Genomic DNA, 20,321 nt, shown 5'->3' on the forward strand with positions numbered 1-20,321 from the left:
AACAACTATAATAAAATAATGCAAAAAGTTTAAAATAGCTTGTTTGCTACTGTAATAAAGTATCGCATGGGTTTTCTAAGAGTTGTTCTGCAGAGATTGTGTGCCTGACAGACCAAACTCAGGGCGCCAGTGCTCCAGGGTACTGGAGGCGTTCTATCGCAGAGCGACGTAATGACGTCAGTTACGTGGCGAACCCGGAATTAAAAGTAAACAACGGTCTAGATGAGGGAAACATGCTATTTAGTTACTCAAAAACACTCAGTCTGCATGTTTTTTCTTGTGTTTTATTAACAATGTGTAAAAGTGTTTTATTTCGACAAGGAAGACCCAGTTAGAAGCGGACTAAAAGCCGGTAAGATGCCCGCAGAGCCGACAGGAAGCGGGGTGCTGTAGCTGTTGCTAATGAGAGCTAGTTCGAAATGTCATTCTGTGCTGTTTAAATTTGTTAACAAAAAGAGATGCTCTCGTAACTATACATCTCATAAACGTTAGATTTTTCAAACCATTAGCATTAAGTATAAGTCCCCTCACCATTCTCTGTTGTGTTTAGGTAATAATGTATCTTTAATAGTGTTTGTGTGTGCTCTCCTGTGTTTATATCAGTTTTAGCAATGTTAGCTATCAGATCGTCAGAGGAGGAGTCCACTGAGAATGAGGAGATGGACACCTCGGAGCCAAACTGGTGCTGGTTCTACTTGGCTGAGTGTGGAGTGTGGCACATGTTTGAGGTAGTTCGCATCAAACCACAACTTTGCAAACAACTTCTTGATTGCAGGCTTTTCATTAGACCAGAAAACTTTCAACATCTGTTATCCAAACTCTGCAACATGAAATACACCCTGAAGCCTAATCTGTGCAGACAGACCTGTGTTCTCTCTTGGTTGAGGTCCAATATTAACATTTATGTTTTGCTTTTTGAGTGGTAAATTTCAGTGCATTCAAATTCTATTAAATTCTTTCAAGTTATTATTGTATTTGCTTATAGATTTTTTTTTTTGTATTAGTCTTTTCTCAATGGATTATCTGAAGTATTCATGTTTTGTATCTTTTTAAATGTCGGTCAGATCGATCCCAGTGCCGCCTGCTCGGTGACCAGTGCTCAGATTGAGCAGTGCTACAACCGGAACCAACGTGGGGTCATGGAGTTCTACACAGCCAAGTATACCTACAGACTGGACTTCTCAGGTATATAGACACGTCAAAAAAGTAAAGATAATGAATCAGGCAAAAGACAATGTTTGTGATTTTTTTTTTTTAAGTAAATTATTCACATAATTTTTGTAGAAACATTTTGTAATGTTTGTTTATTTGGTTGTTTGTTTGTTTAAGCAAGCTTCTTTAGCTCTAATGTCTGGTAACTTTCTCTCCAGCTATGCGACAAATAAATGTAACAACAGGAAAACAGCGGCCAATTAAACGCTCCCTGCACTCAGCGACAGGTTTCAGGTATGATTTAATGATTAAACTGTTACATACCATCAGAAAATAGACGCTAGAGAGAAAGTTAGATAAATTTGAGGTGGCTCCTTGAATTGTCCTTCCTAAAAGCAAATACTAGGAAATGAGAGACTTTCTAAAACCAAATTGCTGCAGGCTTTTTTAATGCTCTAAAACCTCTTAATTTTTCTCCAGGTTTATTTGTGATAATTTGGCCTTGCCTGTTCCTTGTCACTGGGAGAGAATCAATACAGACGAACCCTATCAGGTAAGTAACAGACAGGTTATAAGTATAGAGAAGCTAGAACACGGATATGATGTCAAACCATTTGGCAAAACTAAACTGGTGCAACAGAAAATAAAAAATATTAAGATTTCCTCTACATATTTAATGTATTTTTATTTCACCAGGTGAGTCCCATTAAGATCACACTTTTTTTTTTCACTGTAGCCAGGGCCTAAAGGTAGCGGTACCAAGTTGCAGGTAAAATGCAAGTAATGTTCAGGATAAATTAAACAGACAAGAAGTGTTTGGTTTAAACAGGAAGCATTTGCAAACACCAGTCAAGTCAGGCCCAACTGAGATCATATCTCAGAGTTGTAGATGCAGGTGTTTCCAGCCTGCAGGGGTGGAGTTATATTGTTAGGGAGAGTCTAATGACTTTTGGCATTGGGAAACAGCATTATTTTAGTTTTTTTAGCTTTCATCACAAGAAACTGCTTCTGGAACAGTTTGACCTAAATTATTAAAACAAATGGTGAATAAAAGTGGGCCCAAAACAGAACCATGCAGGACCCCTAATGTGACCTAAGAGCTTTAAGTTTGTTTTAAGTTGGCACTTTTTTCCTGTTCTGTTCTTTCTGAAATGGCTTACTGAGCAGCAAGCTCAGAGAAAGAAGATACTTACACACAGCGGGCTTATTTTAGTGTATTTGTCAATGCAAGTATCATCTTTCTTCTTTCGGCTGCTCCCTTCTGCAGAGATGGCTACAGCAAGTGAACATGCGCAAAATATTTGGCAAATCATGAGTATGTGTGAAGTAGTAAAAAAAGCTACAAAAGCTTCTCTGTTTTTTTTTTTTTTTTTTCACTTGCACTCACATGATTGTTTTTGCAGCTCATCCAGCTCAGCAGAGACACATATGAGTTTAAAGAAGTTGCCAGACTGTACGACAGGACAATGGATCATCCGATAAAGTCCATCCAGAGGATTCAGAACTTGGACTTATGGGAGTTTTTCTGCAGGTCAGTGGGAGTATAAATCTGAATAAACTCTGCAGTTTGAGCAGGGAATTCTGCAGTGACTGTAATTTGATTCTAGTGATTTTTATTTTGTTTCATATACTTGTTAAAGTCATTTAACTGGTGGGAAAATAAAACCATTTATGCATCTTCCAAACCTTAGTGCAGGCAAATCCTTTCTTCTGTTAATGTTGCAGCATCTGCACCCACACCAAGTTCACCTCGTCTGATTAAAACTGTAGCTTCCAGGAAATTCCTTTTTAGGTTTTTATTTGTACAAAATCAAACCAGGATGATACTCTGTGTTGTGTTCTCCCCTAAGGAAGAAAACACAGTTGCGAAAAGTCAAGCGAACGCTGGATATTGAGGAGCGAATGCTGTTTCATGGTACAGGGCACAGCAATATACAAGCTATATGTACATTTAACTTTGACTGGCGGCTGACAGGAAGTCATGGCGATGTTTATGGCAAAGGTACATCTATTTTTATGTAACAAGAGGAAAGTATTCACTTTGACTGTTGGACTTTATCTCATTCTATTGTTTTCCCTACAGGGAGCTATTTTGCCCGGGACGCCAAATACTCAAGTAAATTCTGCCACACAACAGGGAAACACAACACCACCCTACACAGACATGGACTCGCACCACCAATATTTGCCAACGAGCCATCCTATAAGACCATGTTCTTAGCCAGAGTGCTTGTTGGGGAGTACACTGTCGGTCATCCTATGTACTGCAGACCCCCTTCCAAGGATGCCAGCTTCACTAACTTTTATGACAGCTGCGTGGACGATATGGCCAACCCAAAGATATACGTCATCTTTGACAGCAATCAGATTTACCCAGAGTATCTGATTGAGTTCTACTGATGCTGTCTTCTTCGTTTTATGAAGTCTTCAACATGAAACAAATGCGGGATAAGGTGGAAAAACAAGCATCTTGGAAAAAAAAAATCTCCCATTTTGGTCAGATCCAGTGACTAATTGAAGCATAATTCGTCCACAGTGCCTTTGGAGATATTTGGAAGGCTCGAATACAATAGCGACATTGTGTACAGCTCGTTTACCGCAAAGATGCTCTAAGGCGGGACTTTTTGGTTACACAAAATTTTGTTTTTGAATTTCAAGTCAGTGCTTGCTTATTTCATATGTTTAAACGGTTTATTTAAAATAAAAAAAGTGATACCTGCACCACGTAGATGTTAGGTTCCTTGTATCTGCAGTGCCATGCAAATGCCTTTTTTATAGACCAAAAACATGTCCTGGTAACTTATTTATTTTGTATCATTTGCTGTCAGTGTGTGACTTCAGAATCTGTGTAGCTAAAAAAAAAATATTGCAGATGGAAGACTAAAAGAAACGTGAAGGATCACCGCTGAAACTGTTTTACTGCACCAGTATTTTTAATACTTTTTACAAGTGGACCCAAGTCATGCATGCAAAATATCTAAAACAGCAGCCCTTCTTACTGTCAGGGAAAATGGTTTGGGTTTTCCTTGGTTACACATTTTTAAGAGCTTAAAGTTTTTGTTTATTTGTCATAAAAAGCTTCTACCTCCTTGTTTTGGACCACAAATCAGTGCACTTTTTGCCCTTTCTGTGAAAGGTTTTAAAACTGTCATGTTGACATAAAAGTGTAACATCTGTAAGAGTTATTTTCTCATCTCAGTCTGTAAAAGATGTCTTTTGTTCTCCAAGCTTTAATTGTTCTGTCATTAAGTTTGACGCTTCATCATTTCAACTGAAAACAGCATAATTTCGGTGTGATGTCAACACCACCCGACAACTGCTTTGAGGGAAATTGCACTGGGTGTATAATTACCCCAATAATAATAACAAAAAAATGTTTCCAGCAGGTGTAGTACTGTAAAAACACAAATGTAAAATAGCTTTTCTGTGTACATTTGTTGAATCGATGTACGACTGTTTCGGAGCTCTTGGAATAAAGATTATTGTGATCAAGTAAAAGATGAGACTTTTTAAGCTATTTTTTTTGTGTTTCGTGAGTGAGGGAAGAATGGGGCATGAGGTCTGTGCAGCTTCTGCAGTATTGCAGACTGTCTGTGAAGAGGGAGTCGAGCTGCACAGAGAAACTATGTTCCTACCCTCAGCTATGGTCACAAACACTTAGTAGTGACTGAAAGGACGAGACTGCAGATACAAGCAGTCAAGTTTTCTCTGCTGGACTCTTCCTTAAAAAGTGAGAGGTTCAGTTATCCGTGCAGCTGCTGCTCCTCCACAGAGAGGAGCCAGCTGAGGTGGTTCGGTCATCTGGTAAGGATGCCCCTTTAACATCTCCCTAGGGAGGTTTTCCAGACATGTCCAACTGGAAGGAAATGCCAAGGAAGACTCGGGATGTAGTGGAGGTACTATGTCTCTCCGCTGGACTGGAAACATCTTGGAATCCACCCAGAGGAGCTGGAAAAGGTGTCTGTAGAAAGAAATGTCTTTGTCTCCCTGTTCCACCACAGCAACCCGACTCCTGAACAAGCAGAAGATGATGGATGGATAACTTCCAAGTGCCAAAATCCTCAGCAGCTTCCATCATGTCATTACTGATGAAACAAAGTCAACAGGAACAAATGCAACACTTCACATTTCATAGCTTGTAGAACCACCAGTGTGATCCCTTGACTGGTTTGTCATTCTGTTGTAGATTCGCTTCTGTGTTTGGGGTCACCATGACCCATTTCCAGCCAAGCTTCAGCTGTCGGATAGATGACTACTTTGGTTCACAGAGAAGTTCGTGGTCAACGCTATGACCTCAAGGAACCCAAATCATCAGCCCTCCACCACCGTGCTTGACGGCTTTTATGAGGTGATCTGCTGTTTAGTTTTTCAAGACTAACTAGTAAAATTTGTTTCATGTTGAGTCATCCGTATGAAAAGGCTGCCCACATCTCAGGGAGTGGCTATGATCCAGGAAACACACCACCATAGGATCTTAAATAGCTATCAGTGCAAAGCAGACACGAAAGTGATCTTTGATTGCTTGGAGTATCTTGGTCAGATAGTACTATGTAAGTACAGTCCATTTACTATTTAATAACTTTATTTTATTATATTTTCCATTTGTCTAGATGATGTCAGCTCACGAAGAAGAATATATGGACACAGATGTTCCATGGTATTGGTATTACCTGGCAGACTGTGGGGCATATCACAAATTTCAGGTAAACTCTTATTTATTTGTTTTTAGATCTTAGTTTAGTCCATGCCACTTATCAACCGTGAGGCTTGACACGATTTATAATTTGTCATATTTTTTCCTCAGGATGACCCTGAAATTCATCTATGGAGTGAGATTATAGAGCATGGTTACATGATAAACTCGAAATTATCTTTTAATATAACACCAAGAATGAATATTGATTTCTCCGGTACGTCGCAGCTCACAGTTCTGTTTTGTAATAATCAGTATGAACTCAGCTAGAAGTATTTACAGTTTGTGCTTCTGTGCAGAAATGCTGTGGACTGACGTCGCCACAGGAAGACAAAGAAAAATCAAACATTTCAACGACATTGAGAAAAGGTAAAAACTCCACCACCTCACACTCAGTGATGCCAGCTAGTAGAGTCTGACAGGTGGAGTTTCTCCTGAAATGAAAGTGAGACCATCTGCAAAACAGAAGTTTTACTCATCTCCTCCCGCAGGTGCTCTTGTTTCAATGAACCGCCCGTCTTCTGGGAAAATTTTGATTCTACACGTTCATACCAGGTGATGATGATGAAAATCATTTATTTTACATTCACAAGTAAAATTGGTGTAGTCCATTTGAACTGAGCTTTACTTCGTCATATTCAAAGTTTTTCCAGTACTATGGCATCTTGTCTAGCCTTGTGCAAAAATAAACAGCAGAGCTGTGTCTCTCTTCATTTTAGCTTCAGCAACCAGCTAAAACGATACAGTCCCATTTGTAGTTTATGTACTTTTGTATGGTTGTCCAGTACTTTTATTGGAGGTTTGCATTTTTTGTCAAGTTTGTGAACTAATGAAGGTTTATTGGTCGAAATACTTCAATCGCTGCTGCACAGGTTCAAGTCATGTAATAATTTGTGTTTAAAGTTGAATAGTACAGAGTTTTCTGTTTTAGTGGTTAAATGCAGCTACCGTATTTTTCGGACTATAAGACTCACTTAAAATCCTTTAAATGTTCTTTAATCGACAGTGAGCCTTCTGGTTGTACTTACTGACCTCGAACCGATTTTTATGTTATTGTGAGTGAGTTGAATAAAGTTTGACTGATCCGTTTTTGTTTCGCTTAATGCGCCTTAAATACGGTGCAACAATTGTCGTGTGGGATTAAGGGACCACTCCCTTTACGACCTTTGACCTAAAGTCATCCGCGAGTTTCTTCTTACTACAGTGGCGTCATTGAAAAAGGCGCCGTCAGTAAAACATTTTCCTAAGAAATTAAGATTAGATAACTATTTTTTTTTTTTTTTTAATTTTGGAAAAGAGAACCAACAGAAATTTAACTGTACCACTTGTAAACTGCAGGTGAATGGGTAATCAGTCATGGTATGTTATGTGTTTTTATATGTTTTGTAGTTAATCCCACTGAATAAATCCACTCTCGAGTACCAGACCGTTGAAAATTATGTGAAGCGTGATGGACTCCTGAACAAATCCATTATATCAATATTAAGGATTCAGAACTTTTATCTCTTTCAAATATATTGCAGGTAAGAAAGGTCTTTATATTGATCACTGTGCACTTTATTTATTTGTATATTTATCTTTGTATCTATTATTTGTGTTTGTTAGTAAAAAGGAACTACTAAAGAGGATTCAAGGCTTAAAATATATTCCAGAGAAACTACTCTTCCATGGGACTGACCCAGAGAACGTAGATAGTATTTGTGAAAATAACTTTGATTTACGACTAGCGGGAAAGCATGGCAGCGTGTGTGGCAAAGGTAAGTAAACTGATTTACTTATTTACTTTCAATTACAAAGTAAAATGCTTATCGGCTATCTGAATTTTCTTTTTTGTATTTGTTTCCTTCGTGCAGGAATTTATTTTGCCATTCATGCATCATACGCAGACGGATACAGTAAGAGCAGATTAGTTCAATTAGATGATGGAGGAAGAGTATTCCACAAACAGATTAAAATAATGTTTTTAGCTCGGGTTATAGTTGGAAAATATACTGTTGGAAAACCTGATTTTATAAAACCAGATAATGGAAGTATTAGTTGTGTAGATGATATCAATCATCCCAAAATATGTCATATTTGATCCAAATCAGATATATCCTGAATATTTAATTGCATATGAATGAATGCAGCAGGCGCAGGATGTTTAGGCTGTCTGAATTCTTATTATAGATTACAATGTTAGGATTTATTTATACAAATCCACATTAACCAATTTTCTATTGATGGAACCAAATATTTTCTGTTGCCAGAGTTTTAATGGGCGTTAGTAGAAGAGATATGATTTCTCCTACCAACTCCAGGGTTAGAGCAGTCGTCCTCCAATGGGAGAGTTGGGGGTTTGATTCTACCAGCATCGTTGTTTATGATGCATCCCACCATCGCTGCATCATCTGAAAAAAAAAAGCTCTATATACCTGTAAGTACAGTCTGTTTACCATTTCTGTCCGTGAGGCTGACACCTTGTCTACTTTTAAGAATAGCTTAAGTTTTTCCTTTTTGATAAATCCTATAGTTATGGTCGGTTGTATTTGTAATAATTTCTATCTTAACATGTTTTGTTTTTTTTGTTTTTTTTGTCTTTCTTGCAACAGAAAGTACACCTGGACCTGTCATTCTGTGTTCGTTTGTTTCTCCTTCCTGTCCTCTCAAACCCAGCCGGTCAAAGCAGATGGCCGCTCATCCTGAGCCTGGTTCTGCTGGAGGTTTCTTCCTGTTAAAAGGGAGTTTTTCCTTTCCACTGTTGCCTTTGTGCTTGCTCAGAATGTGAAGATTCAACCCAATCTGCTGGCTTCCTTAGATAGATAACTTTTACCAATTGGCTTTTTATATATATATGAACGTTTCTGTTCAGTGCCCTGAAACAACTCCTGTTGTGACTTGGTGCTATATTAATAAACTGAATTGAAATAAACTGAATTTTTGTGTTTTTGTTTTTGTTTGTGGATCATGTGACATGCATTTGTCAAAAAGAACAGAGCTAAAATTACCAAACCCATAGCTAAAACAAATAGCAGCTAAAAGTTAAAATTAGCTAAACCAGAGCTGAAAACTAAAATTATCATAACCAAAGCTAACCGCTAAAGTTAGCAAAACTGTAGCTAAAAGGAGCAAAACAGTAGCTAAAGCTAACCTTAGCATGAGAAAACCAAAACGTCAAGCAGCTGAAGCAGAATTTAAAAAGAAAAAATTTTTTTGAAAGAACTAAAGAGACTTCTATTCTATGGGGAAAATATTCATAAATAAAGTTAAATGTTTTGAAAAGTATAAAAGATACAGAACCCAAAAGTCATAGCAGCCATCCCCTGAATGAACCGAACATTATGATATATGAAAGGCTAAAATATCAAAGGATACAGAAGTAAATAAAATAAAATAAAACATACTGAAAAATGGGAAACAATATCGTCAGCGTCTACACCAGGGGTCTGCAACCTTTATGATCAAAAGAGCCATTTTTACACCTTTGTTCAATAAATTAAACGTGTCCAGAGCTGCAACAACCTGCTACAACTGTGGATATCAACTGGTGGCCCATGGGCCACTTTAGGTTGATTGGAGGAGACTTTGGTGGTCATTTGAGATTACGTTATAAAGCTAAAAATATCTAATGACTTTTAACATTTATTGATATTTTAACAAAGACAAATGAAAAGACCATATTCTTGTAAAAAGTGTGTGTGTGTGTGTGTGGGGGGGGGGGGGGGTAGTTTTTAAATAAAAAAAACTATGAGCTGTGCAGACTTATTTGATTTTTTTTTTTTTAATAGTGGAAAAAATTAAGTATAAAAATAAAGCAAAAAGTTAATTTGCAAAATAAATAACAGCCAAAACTAGTGCTTTTTTTGTTGTTGTTTTTATACCAATAAAATTAAGTTTTATGTTAGTTTTGAAACACGTGAGCTGAGCTTTGTTAAATTTGCCAGCAGAGGTCGCTGTTGTCCCACATTAAAGTTTAACATCAACTTATGAGGATTTCAAATAAATGCAAATATCTACTAACATCTGAGTGAAGCATTTCAGATGGATTTCATTCTCACAGGGACAACAGGTGGATTCAGTCTTGAAGACGATGTTTGAAAGCATCTTGCACAGAGAAGCTCAGTTTAAGTCTGTTTACTTTGATTGCATAACAAAAGATTTCCTCACACATTTTTTTAATGCTTAAATCTGGTTCTGAATCGGAGAGTTTGAGATTTCCCATAGTTACAGCTTGTTTTGCTCCAAATCTAGTGTTTTATCACAAATTCTTTGACGTGTGCTGGATTGGATGGCAAGAACATGTTGAGATTTTGAGACCAACCATAACTGTATGTGTGAGACAGAAAATAAACTCAGACTGTCATTGTACTCCTCTGTTTATAATAAAACAAATGAACTAAATATGCAATAATACTTGGATTTGATACTTTTTCGGGACTTTCAACCTCCAGTTTAAAGTTCTTATTATCCAGACACCTCAAATGTTGGGCTTCCCCAAAGCCCATTTATCAGTCTGCAGAATAAAATAAACATGTTCAGCATATTTCATTGTTTGTGTGACTTAATGGCAAAGTAATCATGAATGTAACTTTATACATGAGTTGTGTTTTTGGCTTTTGCACCACCGTCTTCTTGTTTTCCTGATATGTTCTTTATTGGCTTTTTTTGTTTAATTATGACAATCCATTTCCTGTTTTTGGTATAGCTTGATATCCTGTTCACCAGATCCAATTTTCCTCACACTGCAGGTTCTTTGACAATTTTTTCTCCTGATGCTTGTTTCGACAGCTCCTAATTGTTTTTACACATCTTTTTGTGGTTTCAGTCGATTTGCTCGCCCTCTTTTGCTATATTTTTGTTTTTCTAGATAATTTGCTTTGACTGTATACAACCACAGAGACCGAGTGCATTCAAATGTCATTTACTGAAATGTTTACCATGTGCACCAAGTTGCTGTAAAGTTGATTTATATCAGTACTGTAGTATCACCATGTGTTAGCAATAAGTGTCTTGTATGACTAAATGCAAACCGATATGATTGGAGTACAGAGATTTCTAACATATGGACAGCTCCCTCTGCATCATTTTTTTTTTATTACCGTATTTGCCAGCGTATGAGTCGCACCTTTTTGCACTAAGTTGCAAGTCCTGCGACTTATATGCTGAAGAAAACGATATGATCCCCCCCCCCCCCCCCCATATTTATAACTCAACTTTTGGCTGAGATCTGACTATTTCATTCATTCTGACATGAAAAATATTAAACATTACCATTTATATGCAGCCGCTAGAGGGTCCTCGAGCATTATGGAAAGCCAAGTGTCTCATTAATTGGTAAAATAGGCTATGAATGCACTTGCCATACCCTTTTGGCATCCAATCGATTTTTGGCCCACGTTTCCAGATGGTCAGCGGTGACGCATAACAGATGCGACTTAATCGGCGAAGTGACTTATTTATGTTTTATCCCACTTTATTAGACATTTTTGGACTGTTTAGATTTATACGGCGACAAGTACGGTATTTGGCAACACTGAACTTCAGCAAGTATAGAAAGTGCATTGAAAGAGACACTCCAAAAGATTCAGCTGCACAAAATAAACAAGTTGTTTGTGATCTTTCTGGAGGCGAGTGCACGACTTGATGGCTGCAGGGACAGGATGCTGACAAAACATACATTTCAAACTACTGTACTTGTACTGTATAAACTGATGCAGGTGTTGCTGCTGAAGTGTTCAGCTGCTTCCTGGAAAAGAATGAATCGGCAGAAAAATCTTTTTTTTTTTTTTTTTTATTGGGGAAAAAGGGGAATCACTGTTCTTTTACAAAAGACCATTTCAGCTACACCATTTCTACATTTCAACCCAACATCACAATCATCAGAAAACCCCTAAAAGTCTCTCTGTGGCACAGATCTTCCTGATCGTCCCTGAGCCGAGAGGCAAAAACAAAGAGGTAAAAAACAGGTTTAAGATAATCGCCATGTTGCCGTACTGATATCTGCTTAAAGGAATGAGAAAGGATGGCTGCAATGGCACAGGGCTGGCATTTTATGTAACATTAATAAATTAAATTTGATCACAACATAAAATCTGACACAACGAACACAACACAGGAGAACAGTTTTTAGTTGGCACGCGAGGTGTAAAGACTGTACAAGATTTGGCACCACCGAGGAGCTCCCTCATCCAGTGTACTTAAAAAAACACGGCGTTAGAAAAGAGCACCGAAAGATGGCTGTGCTCTGGAATTCTAGTCCAGACATGGCGTCTATAGGCCATCGTGCAACTTAACCAACGGTCGGTTGGCTGGTTTTATTCTTGTGGCAACAAAGAGCATAAACGTGTCAGTTTATGTCATTGTGACGACACAGTTGAAAAATCTTTTATCTCCCAAAACCCACATGACATAAATTGCTCCCGTTGGAACAACAAAAGGCATTTGCAGAGTTTATTTTCTTTGTTTACATGGTAGTTCCCTAAAACTTGCAAACATAGACGTATAAAACCGTAGCTGTGCTCTTCCTGTTTAGGTCAAACCAGCCGGTGCTACAAAGCACGCTGTGATAATGACAAACTCCTGTGCTCTGTCTTTAAAAAACTTATTTTCTCCTCCTCTTGTTCCTTTCAGGTTCTTTCTCCTCCAACTCGTTTAGTTTAAGGGTCGCCTCTCCGCTTAGTCTTGAGCCCCTGCCTCTCCATGATGTTCCACAGCTTGCGCAGGTTGGATTGGGTGATGATGTCATCAGGTTTGAGCTGCAGAGCTCGCAGGTAGTTGGCCTCCGCTTCGGGGAGTTTTCCATTCAGGTGGAGGATGGCGCCGAGGTTCATCAGAGCAGCTGGGTACTGAAGAAAGGAACGGGAGAGGAGACAAAGATGAAACAATGAGAGGGTGGTGAGCTGATGGTTATACTATTATTGAATAAAGTCCTGTGACTTATACACCAAAGCGATTAATGTACATTTTTTTCTCCATATTTATAACCCAATTTTTGTCTGAGACCTCATGATTTCATTCATTCTGACATGGAAAATATTGAACACTACCATTTTCAGCCACTAGAGGGAGCTCGACTAGTATGGCAAGCCAAGTGTCCCATTAATAGGTAAAAGTGGCTATTAATGAGACACTTGGCTTGCCATACAGGGCCACCTTCATCTCGCTCTGGAACTCCTGGAGCAAACATCAAATCAGCTGCATTTCGTCACGCCGCCCAGGTGAAATACAGCTGTTTTGACCGTTAAAGTAAATTTATTAAGTAAAAGTTCAACTGAGACAAACCTTTGCTATAATTTCGAACAAACAAATAATTGTTTTTAAGTGTTAATCTAGTTAATTCTTGTTCAAGTCCTCCCGTGCATGCTCCCGCAGCCACCGGCAGCCAATCAATTTTTGGATACAGAACGTTTTTACTATTCAATACACTCGTATGAAACTTTTCAAAAAAGTCAGAAACAAACAAACGATTTACTCTCTCAAGTGTCCTTAAACTCATGTTTTTTAGTGTCTTTGTATTACACCAATTAAGGTCAAACAAGCAACTACATTAGTTAAATTAACTTACTACAAAGACTGTATTTTAAATGAATAGGTTAGCTACAATGCATTGTTACGGTACTCAGTCACACTGAATGAAAAGAAACATTTTGAACATGCCAGTGTTCAAAACTGTTCATCATGCGGACGAACAAACCCGTTTTAGGGAGTGTTTTTGTGGTCCCATTCAACAAAGAACCACCATTTTTTTTACGCTGCAAAGTGAAAACATCTGGACGAGTTTTGGGAATCTATAAATCCAAGTAACCAACAAACGCAACAAACAAACCCACCCAAATCCCTTCCTAGTCATCACATGTCACCCCCACACACACCACAGACTTGTTCCCAGCCCTGCACCCTCCCAGCATGACGAATGTTCACAGAATTCTCTGAACACATCCCTGGGACTCTTTTCAAAGACGTTTTATTGGTTTACATCCCACTATGGCTGATTGTAAGAGCTTGTGTGTTCTCGCCTAATCTAACTAATAAACATTTTGGTCAACTTCTGCAACAAAGTGACTGTAAAAGGTCTCTGTTTAAATAGTCAAAGCAGGAACCTCGTCAATTGGTGAGACATAATGAATCATAACAATGATGAATAGGCCTGTCAAGATAACAAATTTTGCTGGGCGATTAATTGTCTCAGAAATTATTAAAATAAACGATAATATTGTTTGAAATTTAAGAATACATTTTGGTTAATTTAATTTGGGTGTAGTACCTTTTTTGACCACTGGATGACAGTATAAGACTGTTTGAACCAAAAGATGGAAAGTGAGGGAGAAGCAGCGTGTCTCTTTAAAAAAAAATGGGAGGGAGGCCCCTTGACGTGACATGGGCTGTCTCTCCTTCCTGTTTTTCGGTTCTCAAAATGGCCGACGCTCAGTGTGGTTTGAGCTCTTTAGCATAGTATTTTTCGCACAAAGCTTTTAATAAAAAAAATCAGTAAACAAGTTCTCAGCTTCTTTTTGCAGAGAAAAACAACTTTTTACACAAAGACATGAGCTTCAACAAGACGGAGGTTTTTTTTCCCCAAGGTTAGCCTGTTAGCTTAGCTCGTAGCTTAGCTTCTCAGCTTAGCTGCTTTTAACGGTCCAAAAACGCGATTTTGGATGATTAAAACTGATTTTAAAGAGGAAGGGAGGGGTCGAGCTTTGTCATCCAGTGTCCAGTAGAAAGAGAAAGAAGAAACGATAAAGCCGATAAATGAAAATGAGGTGGACAATTTTTATTTATCATGCGATTAATTGATTTATTGTTTATCATGACAAGCCTAATGATGAACCCCTTTTATTCAAACTAACCATAAGACTGAACTCTGTATAATAAATGTAGTTGCAGTGGTTAAGTCAGGAGCATCACCTAATTTATTGTATTTTGCTACAAAGGAGTCAGACTATCTTGTAACCGGTAAATTATTTTTTGAGCAATAGCACCCTGCAGGCTTCCTGAGAGAATTTTGTAGTTTTTCTTGTTCGTTTTTTTAACTTTTTATTTATGTATTTGTGTTCCAGCCCTTGTCTCCCATTTCAGAGTATTTTCATTTTTTATTGCTCATAAGATCACTTCATAATGACCTCTGAATCATTCAGAAGCAAAAGCATTTTTGTCTGTTTGGTCTTTGCAAAGTGGATCATACATGTGTGATGCATTGGACTACATACAGAAGATGAAATATTAAAGAGATAAGGCAGCTTTGAAAAAAAACCCTACTTTTTAGTCTGCCTTTGCTGCCCACATGGGAAGTACAAACAAAACCACAGAAAGCTTCAGTATCCTAACCTTTCTTGGTCTGAAAAGCAAAGAATTTAGCCAAGCATAATAGCTGCTTTTCAATACCAGCAAGAAGCTTCAAACATCCATCCATCCATCCATCCATCCATCCATCCATCCATCCATCCATCCATCCATCCATCCATCCATCCATCCATATTCTGTCACTATTCGAGGCTATTTGAGGCAGCTGTGGCTGAGTAGTCGTCCTCTAATGGGAGAGTTGGGTGTTCCACCAGCAGTCACATGCTGAAGTGTCCCTGGGCAAGACACTGAACCCCTCATTGCCTCCGATGTGTGTCCCAACGTATGAATGTGACAAAGCACTGATTAGTCTCTATCTATAGAAGGATTTGTTCGATTAGCTTTGTAGAGATTTTTGTAGAGTGCTGCATAACTGTGTATGAATTCACTTCAATTCAAACTCAAAAAGACTTCAATGGGTAAAATGTATATATTGTGTTGTAAAGCTCTTTGATTATCTTGATTAGATCGAAATGTGAGGATTTGTGTTTTTCTAGTGTGTCTCCACCTGTTCAGGGTGTACCCTGCCTCTCATACAGTGATGGCTGGACATTGGCTCCAGTGACTCCCGCAACCCGAAAAGGAAGAAGCGGGTAAAGATAATGGATGGATAGATGAATAGTGTGTCTCCCTCTTGTGTTCTGTCCTAGCTCCTGCGTCCCCAACTGTTTCTGATCATCTCTGCCCCCAGGTGTTTGTCATTGTCTATCGTTAACATCCCTATATAAGCCTGCATCTCTTTGTGCTTCTTTGTCTGGGCCTTGTCCTGTATGACGTCCTGTTTCTGCCTCCCTCTGTGTCTCTCCCATGATCACGTAAGTTGTTGCTGACACGCCAGCCCTTTTTGTTTATTCACTTTAACCCTGAGTTCTCCGGGTACTGCCTGCACATGGGTTCCACCAAACAGCAGAAACCCAACAAGAAAGGCGCTATACAATTACAGCCCATTTACCATTTCATAGTCCATTTATGTAGTTTTTGCGTAGTGAAGGCAGCAGGTCCAGCTTGTGCTTTTTGTTAGTCACGCAGTCCCCGTCGGTAAACAAACTGTGGCAAGTTGAAGGAAGTAGGTGCACTAAATAAAGATGGTGTCAGTTTGTTAAAATAAATATATATTTGGACTGCCACATTTAAGTCATTATTGATAATTTGTGATGCATTTTTGGCTGCATTCTGTTGTCTACTTCTCTTGGTGGTAAAAGTTGTAACATTACTGAAACTGTAATAGTTGAGGCATGGCTGTATGATGTCATCATTAACCCAGAATGCATTGCACACAACACAGTAATGGTAGTCACTTTGGTTTAAAATCTGAAGTAAATATTAAGATTTTAAATAAAAAGACGTCTTTTTTTATCTTGGTGATAAGATGACAAGCTGTAATATCCTGCAGACGGTCGGTAAACACGACCTGTTCTGCATCGAAGACTGCATCATACTCCGAGATGAATCTACGAGACGGTAAATAAAGCATCCCAGTGTGGGGGGAAAAACAAATTTCCTCACATATTCAATGACGTTTTTCAGATCGGAGGGGCAGTGTTGAATCTTTCTTGACCCGGAACCATTTGGATTAAGCTTCTGTTTGAGAGACTGTCATTCTTGGAGCAGAAGAGTGCCGAGAAAATGTCAAAAGCGAAACGTTTACACCGTGACTGACGAGAGAAGCCTCCAGCGGGTCCCAACGGAGTTTCAGGCTGCGTTATAAAAACTTTAAAATAACTTTTGGTTCCAACACAGTATTGTATTAAAATTAATAACCAAAAGTCCTCTATGCTCGAAGTGGATAGAAACAGACAGGGAGACCTTAATCATCAAGAAATAAATCAGTCCCCCCCCCCCCCCCCCCCCATTTCAAAAGAACATTAAGAACATATAGCTTTATATTATTGATATACTTGTGAAAAAATGACCCAAATAGTTAAAAACAGCAAAAACGCCAACAAATAGTTATAAAATTCTACATAGTAAAACCGAGACTTTTCTATTGAGTTTTAAATGGACACATATGAGGTAAAACATGCGCTGTAGGTGAAGAGGCGCTTGAACTAATCCGACAGACGTGAAACATTTGGAGACTGCGCTTCAAAGAGCGCTGCAGACTTACGCCGGTTAATGCAGCGAAGACATAAAGGTCAAAGCCTTTTCTCATTGTGGCGCTGCATAAGTCACAGTCGACTCAAAGCAGACCCCATAACAAGTGGCTGCAGGAAGCCCACCCTCCAGCTCTTTTTTTTTTTTTCTTCTTCCAGCAGCCTCAGCCTTTGAAGTGACTGATGCACACAAGGTGGAAACAGAATATAATAGCTTCAAACTTCCTTAGCTGCTGACATTAAGAGACATGAAATCCCCTCAAGGCTCCAACTGTTCGACTACACTGAGATGATCGAGTGTCTACTCTGGAGTTGACTATAGCAATAACCACTAAACTCATTTCTCTTCACGTGTTTGCTAACACTCATCCAGATGCAATCTCAGAAACAACCAGACCGTGGTTTCCAGTTAGTCTACCCTGCAACACTGGAACAATGGTGCTCCCTTCACCCAAGTGTCAGGATGGTGGGTAATGCAGGTTTTATTGTAAATTGAATTTATGCAGCAGCCACATGAGTGTTCAGAAGAAGAAGCACAAACGGGCCCAGGTACTTACGTCTGGTCTGAGGCTGGCTGCACGCTCATACTGCCTCTCTGCAGCTTTGTTTAGATTGGCCTGTCTATGGAGAAAGAAGAGCGAGTGTTTAAAACAAACAACAACAAAAAAAAAAAAAATCACAAAAATAATTATAGCATAAATAAAGACGTATTAACAGAGTTTAGCAATGTCATTGCATTTATTCATTGTTAAATGGATAATAAATATAATATGATGTAACTGTATTTTTTTTAACTACCAGTAAGAAATAACTTCCTAAATTTTTTTTAACTGGTTTTATATGAAATTGAAGTGAAATAGTCAGTCTTTGCACGTTAAATCTAGCATTTTTTAAATTTTACCCTTTTCATGGATTTATCTGTGGAGCTTAAAGCCATGCCCACTCTCCTGCACACCACTGTGGTGTCACATGACCTTTCTTTTCATCATTAATTAACTACATCTAAACATATTTGAAAAATGAGTTGAGTGGGTGAGACTTAAAACTTGCCAACAGGGAATATTATGAGGATTTGAACATAATTTTAGTGGTAGTACAAACATTTATTAGGCTGATATTTGGTGTGGTAGTAGCCAAGAGTAATCTCCAGTACATAGTCGGAGTACTACACATTGTGCAGTACTTTTGCTTAAAGCTGTGTCATTATTTGTTGGCATCACTGGTCTGTTGGAAGAAGCACAGATTTTCTATAGACTCAGGAAATATTCACTGGAGATTCACCTACACGTCTTTAACTTCTGTGATCGTCAAAGTACCAAGATAAAAAATCTCTACACTTCAACAGCACATTATGAAATTCTCCTAAAGACTGTGTATAATATCATTTACACGGGTTGATTAAAACTGCTATAATTCAATCTTGTGTCATCAGAAGAGTATCGTAGTGTAAAAATAAGGCTTGTTAGGCTTTTGTTTAATTAAAGTGAGAAAATGAAGAGATGTCAAAGTCTAAACCTTTTTTTTTTTTTTTTTTTTTAAAAAGCAATTTATTTTTTAACCCCCTTTTAAAAAAAAAAAAAAAAAAAAAAAAAAAATCACCAAAAAACTATGTGGATTCTCTTCTTTGCCTTTGTGTATATAATCATGATTGTGAGCACCGTTAATGTAAAGATCTGTTTTTGTCCTGTGATTTTTTTTTAATTTTTTTTTTCTACTCTCCCTCTTGTAATCAGTTCTTCCTCGTCCAACTGTTGCCCTTCCCAGGTGTTCTGTGCTCACCCCTCGTTAGTGTGCATATATATTCTGCGTTTTGTTCGTGTTCAAGTCCGAGGATCATGGTGTCATGATCTGTCTTTGCTCCTCTCGTGATCACACTATCTCCTATAAGTTTTTGTTCTCATTAATTATTTATTTTATCCTCCGAGTTCCCTGTGTCTGCACTTTGGGTTCAACAAACCAACAGATCATGTCAGTTAATGCCGTGAAGAACGAACTTTACTTTGTCATAAACTCAAAATCTTTTAACATCTAAAACGACTTGAGAGAACGGTTTCTGGGACAAGTTAGGACACAGGTAGCAAAACTGATTACACGGTCAAGAATAGTTCATATTTTCTTAAATCCGAGGCAGATAAGAACGCTGTTGATAAATGCTTCAGTCCTCCCTCGCATGTTGCAGCTGCAGACATGAGGCAGAAACATTTCTGCTCCACACATGAAATATTGTGAAAAAAGTCCATGCACTAGACTCTGCTGCGCCAAATCTAATAAGGAGCTTTTCTTGCGTGGTAATTCATATTTGTAAGACTTGAGTAAATATGGCTTCGTAGTAGAAGGTTTACTTAGGTTCAGGGTCTAATACTGTAGTTTCTTTTTTTGTTTTTGTTTGGGACAGTTTTAGAAAGTTATTAAACAGCAGATACTGTATTTTCCCGAGTATTAAGTTGCATCAGTCAAAAAAGCATCATGAAGAGGAAGGAAAAACGAGTCGCTTCGGCGTATAAGTCGCATTTATTATGCGTCACCGCTGACCAGTCGCGTTTATTTTCTGGTCAAAACAGCTTTATTTCACCTGGGTGGCGCAGCGCCATCCATCCATCCATCCATCGCAACCGGAGCCGCTAGCTCTCCAGCGTACCTCCACCTGCACTAGCTGAGTGAAGCGAGTGTGCACGGGCGGACTTGCTTTTGCAGTTCTTTTGAAATTTAAAGTGTCAGTCAAAAAGTGCATTATGAATATGAATAAAGTATTTAAGTCGCAGGACTGGCGAATCTATGCCAAGACAAAAAAAACAGCAACTTATATGCCAGAAAATACGGTAAAAGGAAAAATCCTAGATGAGTAATATTTACCAGATTAGGTTATATTTAGCATTTAAAATCCACCCTACTTGAACAATTTAAATGGTTGATTTGGAAAACGTGTCTTCTAGTGGGATTTCCTGATTCCACAGCAGCACAGACCTCAAACCAGGCTTTTTCATCATCAAAGCTCTTTTAGCTTTAAAACGTGTGTGGGTGTGTGTGTGTGTGTGTGTGTGTGTGTGTGTGTGTGTGTGTGTGTG

The 20,321-nt window shown here is 38.4% G+C and overlaps 3 protein-coding genes across 3 annotated transcripts in view; 2 read left to right on the forward strand and 1 right to left on the reverse strand.

Moving 5' to 3' along the window:
- The first annotated feature begins 321 nt into the window (after window positions 1-321).
- LOC119427998 (protein mono-ADP-ribosyltransferase PARP11) lies at window positions 322-3,752 on the forward strand. Its single transcript, XM_037695642.1, has 8 exons — window positions 322-352; window positions 604-728; window positions 1,065-1,185; window positions 1,371-1,446; window positions 1,633-1,705; window positions 2,556-2,683; window positions 3,003-3,154; window positions 3,236-3,752. Exons 2-8 carry the CDS (start codon window positions 612-614, stop codon window positions 3,550-3,552), a joined length of 984 nt encoding a protein of 327 aa, XP_037551570.1. The 5' UTR covers window positions 322-352; window positions 604-611; the 3' UTR covers window positions 3,553-3,752.
- A 2,010-nt stretch (window positions 3,753-5,762) lies between these two features.
- LOC119428220 (protein mono-ADP-ribosyltransferase PARP11-like) lies at window positions 5,763-7,925 on the forward strand. The gene is made up of 7 exons (XM_037695869.1): window positions 5,763-5,855; window positions 5,957-6,062; window positions 6,145-6,214; window positions 6,337-6,400; window positions 7,235-7,368; window positions 7,451-7,602; window positions 7,699-7,925. Exons 1-7 carry the CDS (start codon window positions 5,763-5,765, stop codon window positions 7,923-7,925), a joined length of 846 nt encoding a protein of 281 aa, XP_037551797.1.
- A 3,697-nt stretch (window positions 7,926-11,622) lies between these two features.
- The window catches only part of LOC119428489 (protein O-mannosyl-transferase TMTC2), a 33,844-nt gene continuing 25,145 nt past the window's right edge, over window positions 11,623-20,321 (reverse strand). Inside the window, exons 11-12 of the mRNA XM_037696171.1 lie at window positions 17,814-17,877; window positions 11,623-12,669 (exon numbers count right to left, since the gene is read on the reverse strand). Of these exons, the coding sequence (XP_037552099.1) occupies window positions 12,481-12,669; window positions 17,814-17,877 (253 nt within the window). The 3' untranslated portion in view covers window positions 11,623-12,480. The remainder of the gene's footprint in view (window positions 12,670-17,813; window positions 17,878-20,321) is intronic.

The sequence above is a fragment of the Nematolebias whitei genome, chromosome 22 (assembly GCF_014905685.2).
Source record: "Nematolebias whitei isolate Nwh7 chromosome 22, NemWhi1, whole genome shotgun sequence".
NCBI lineage: Eukaryota > Metazoa > Chordata > Actinopteri > Cyprinodontiformes > Rivulidae > Nematolebias > Nematolebias whitei.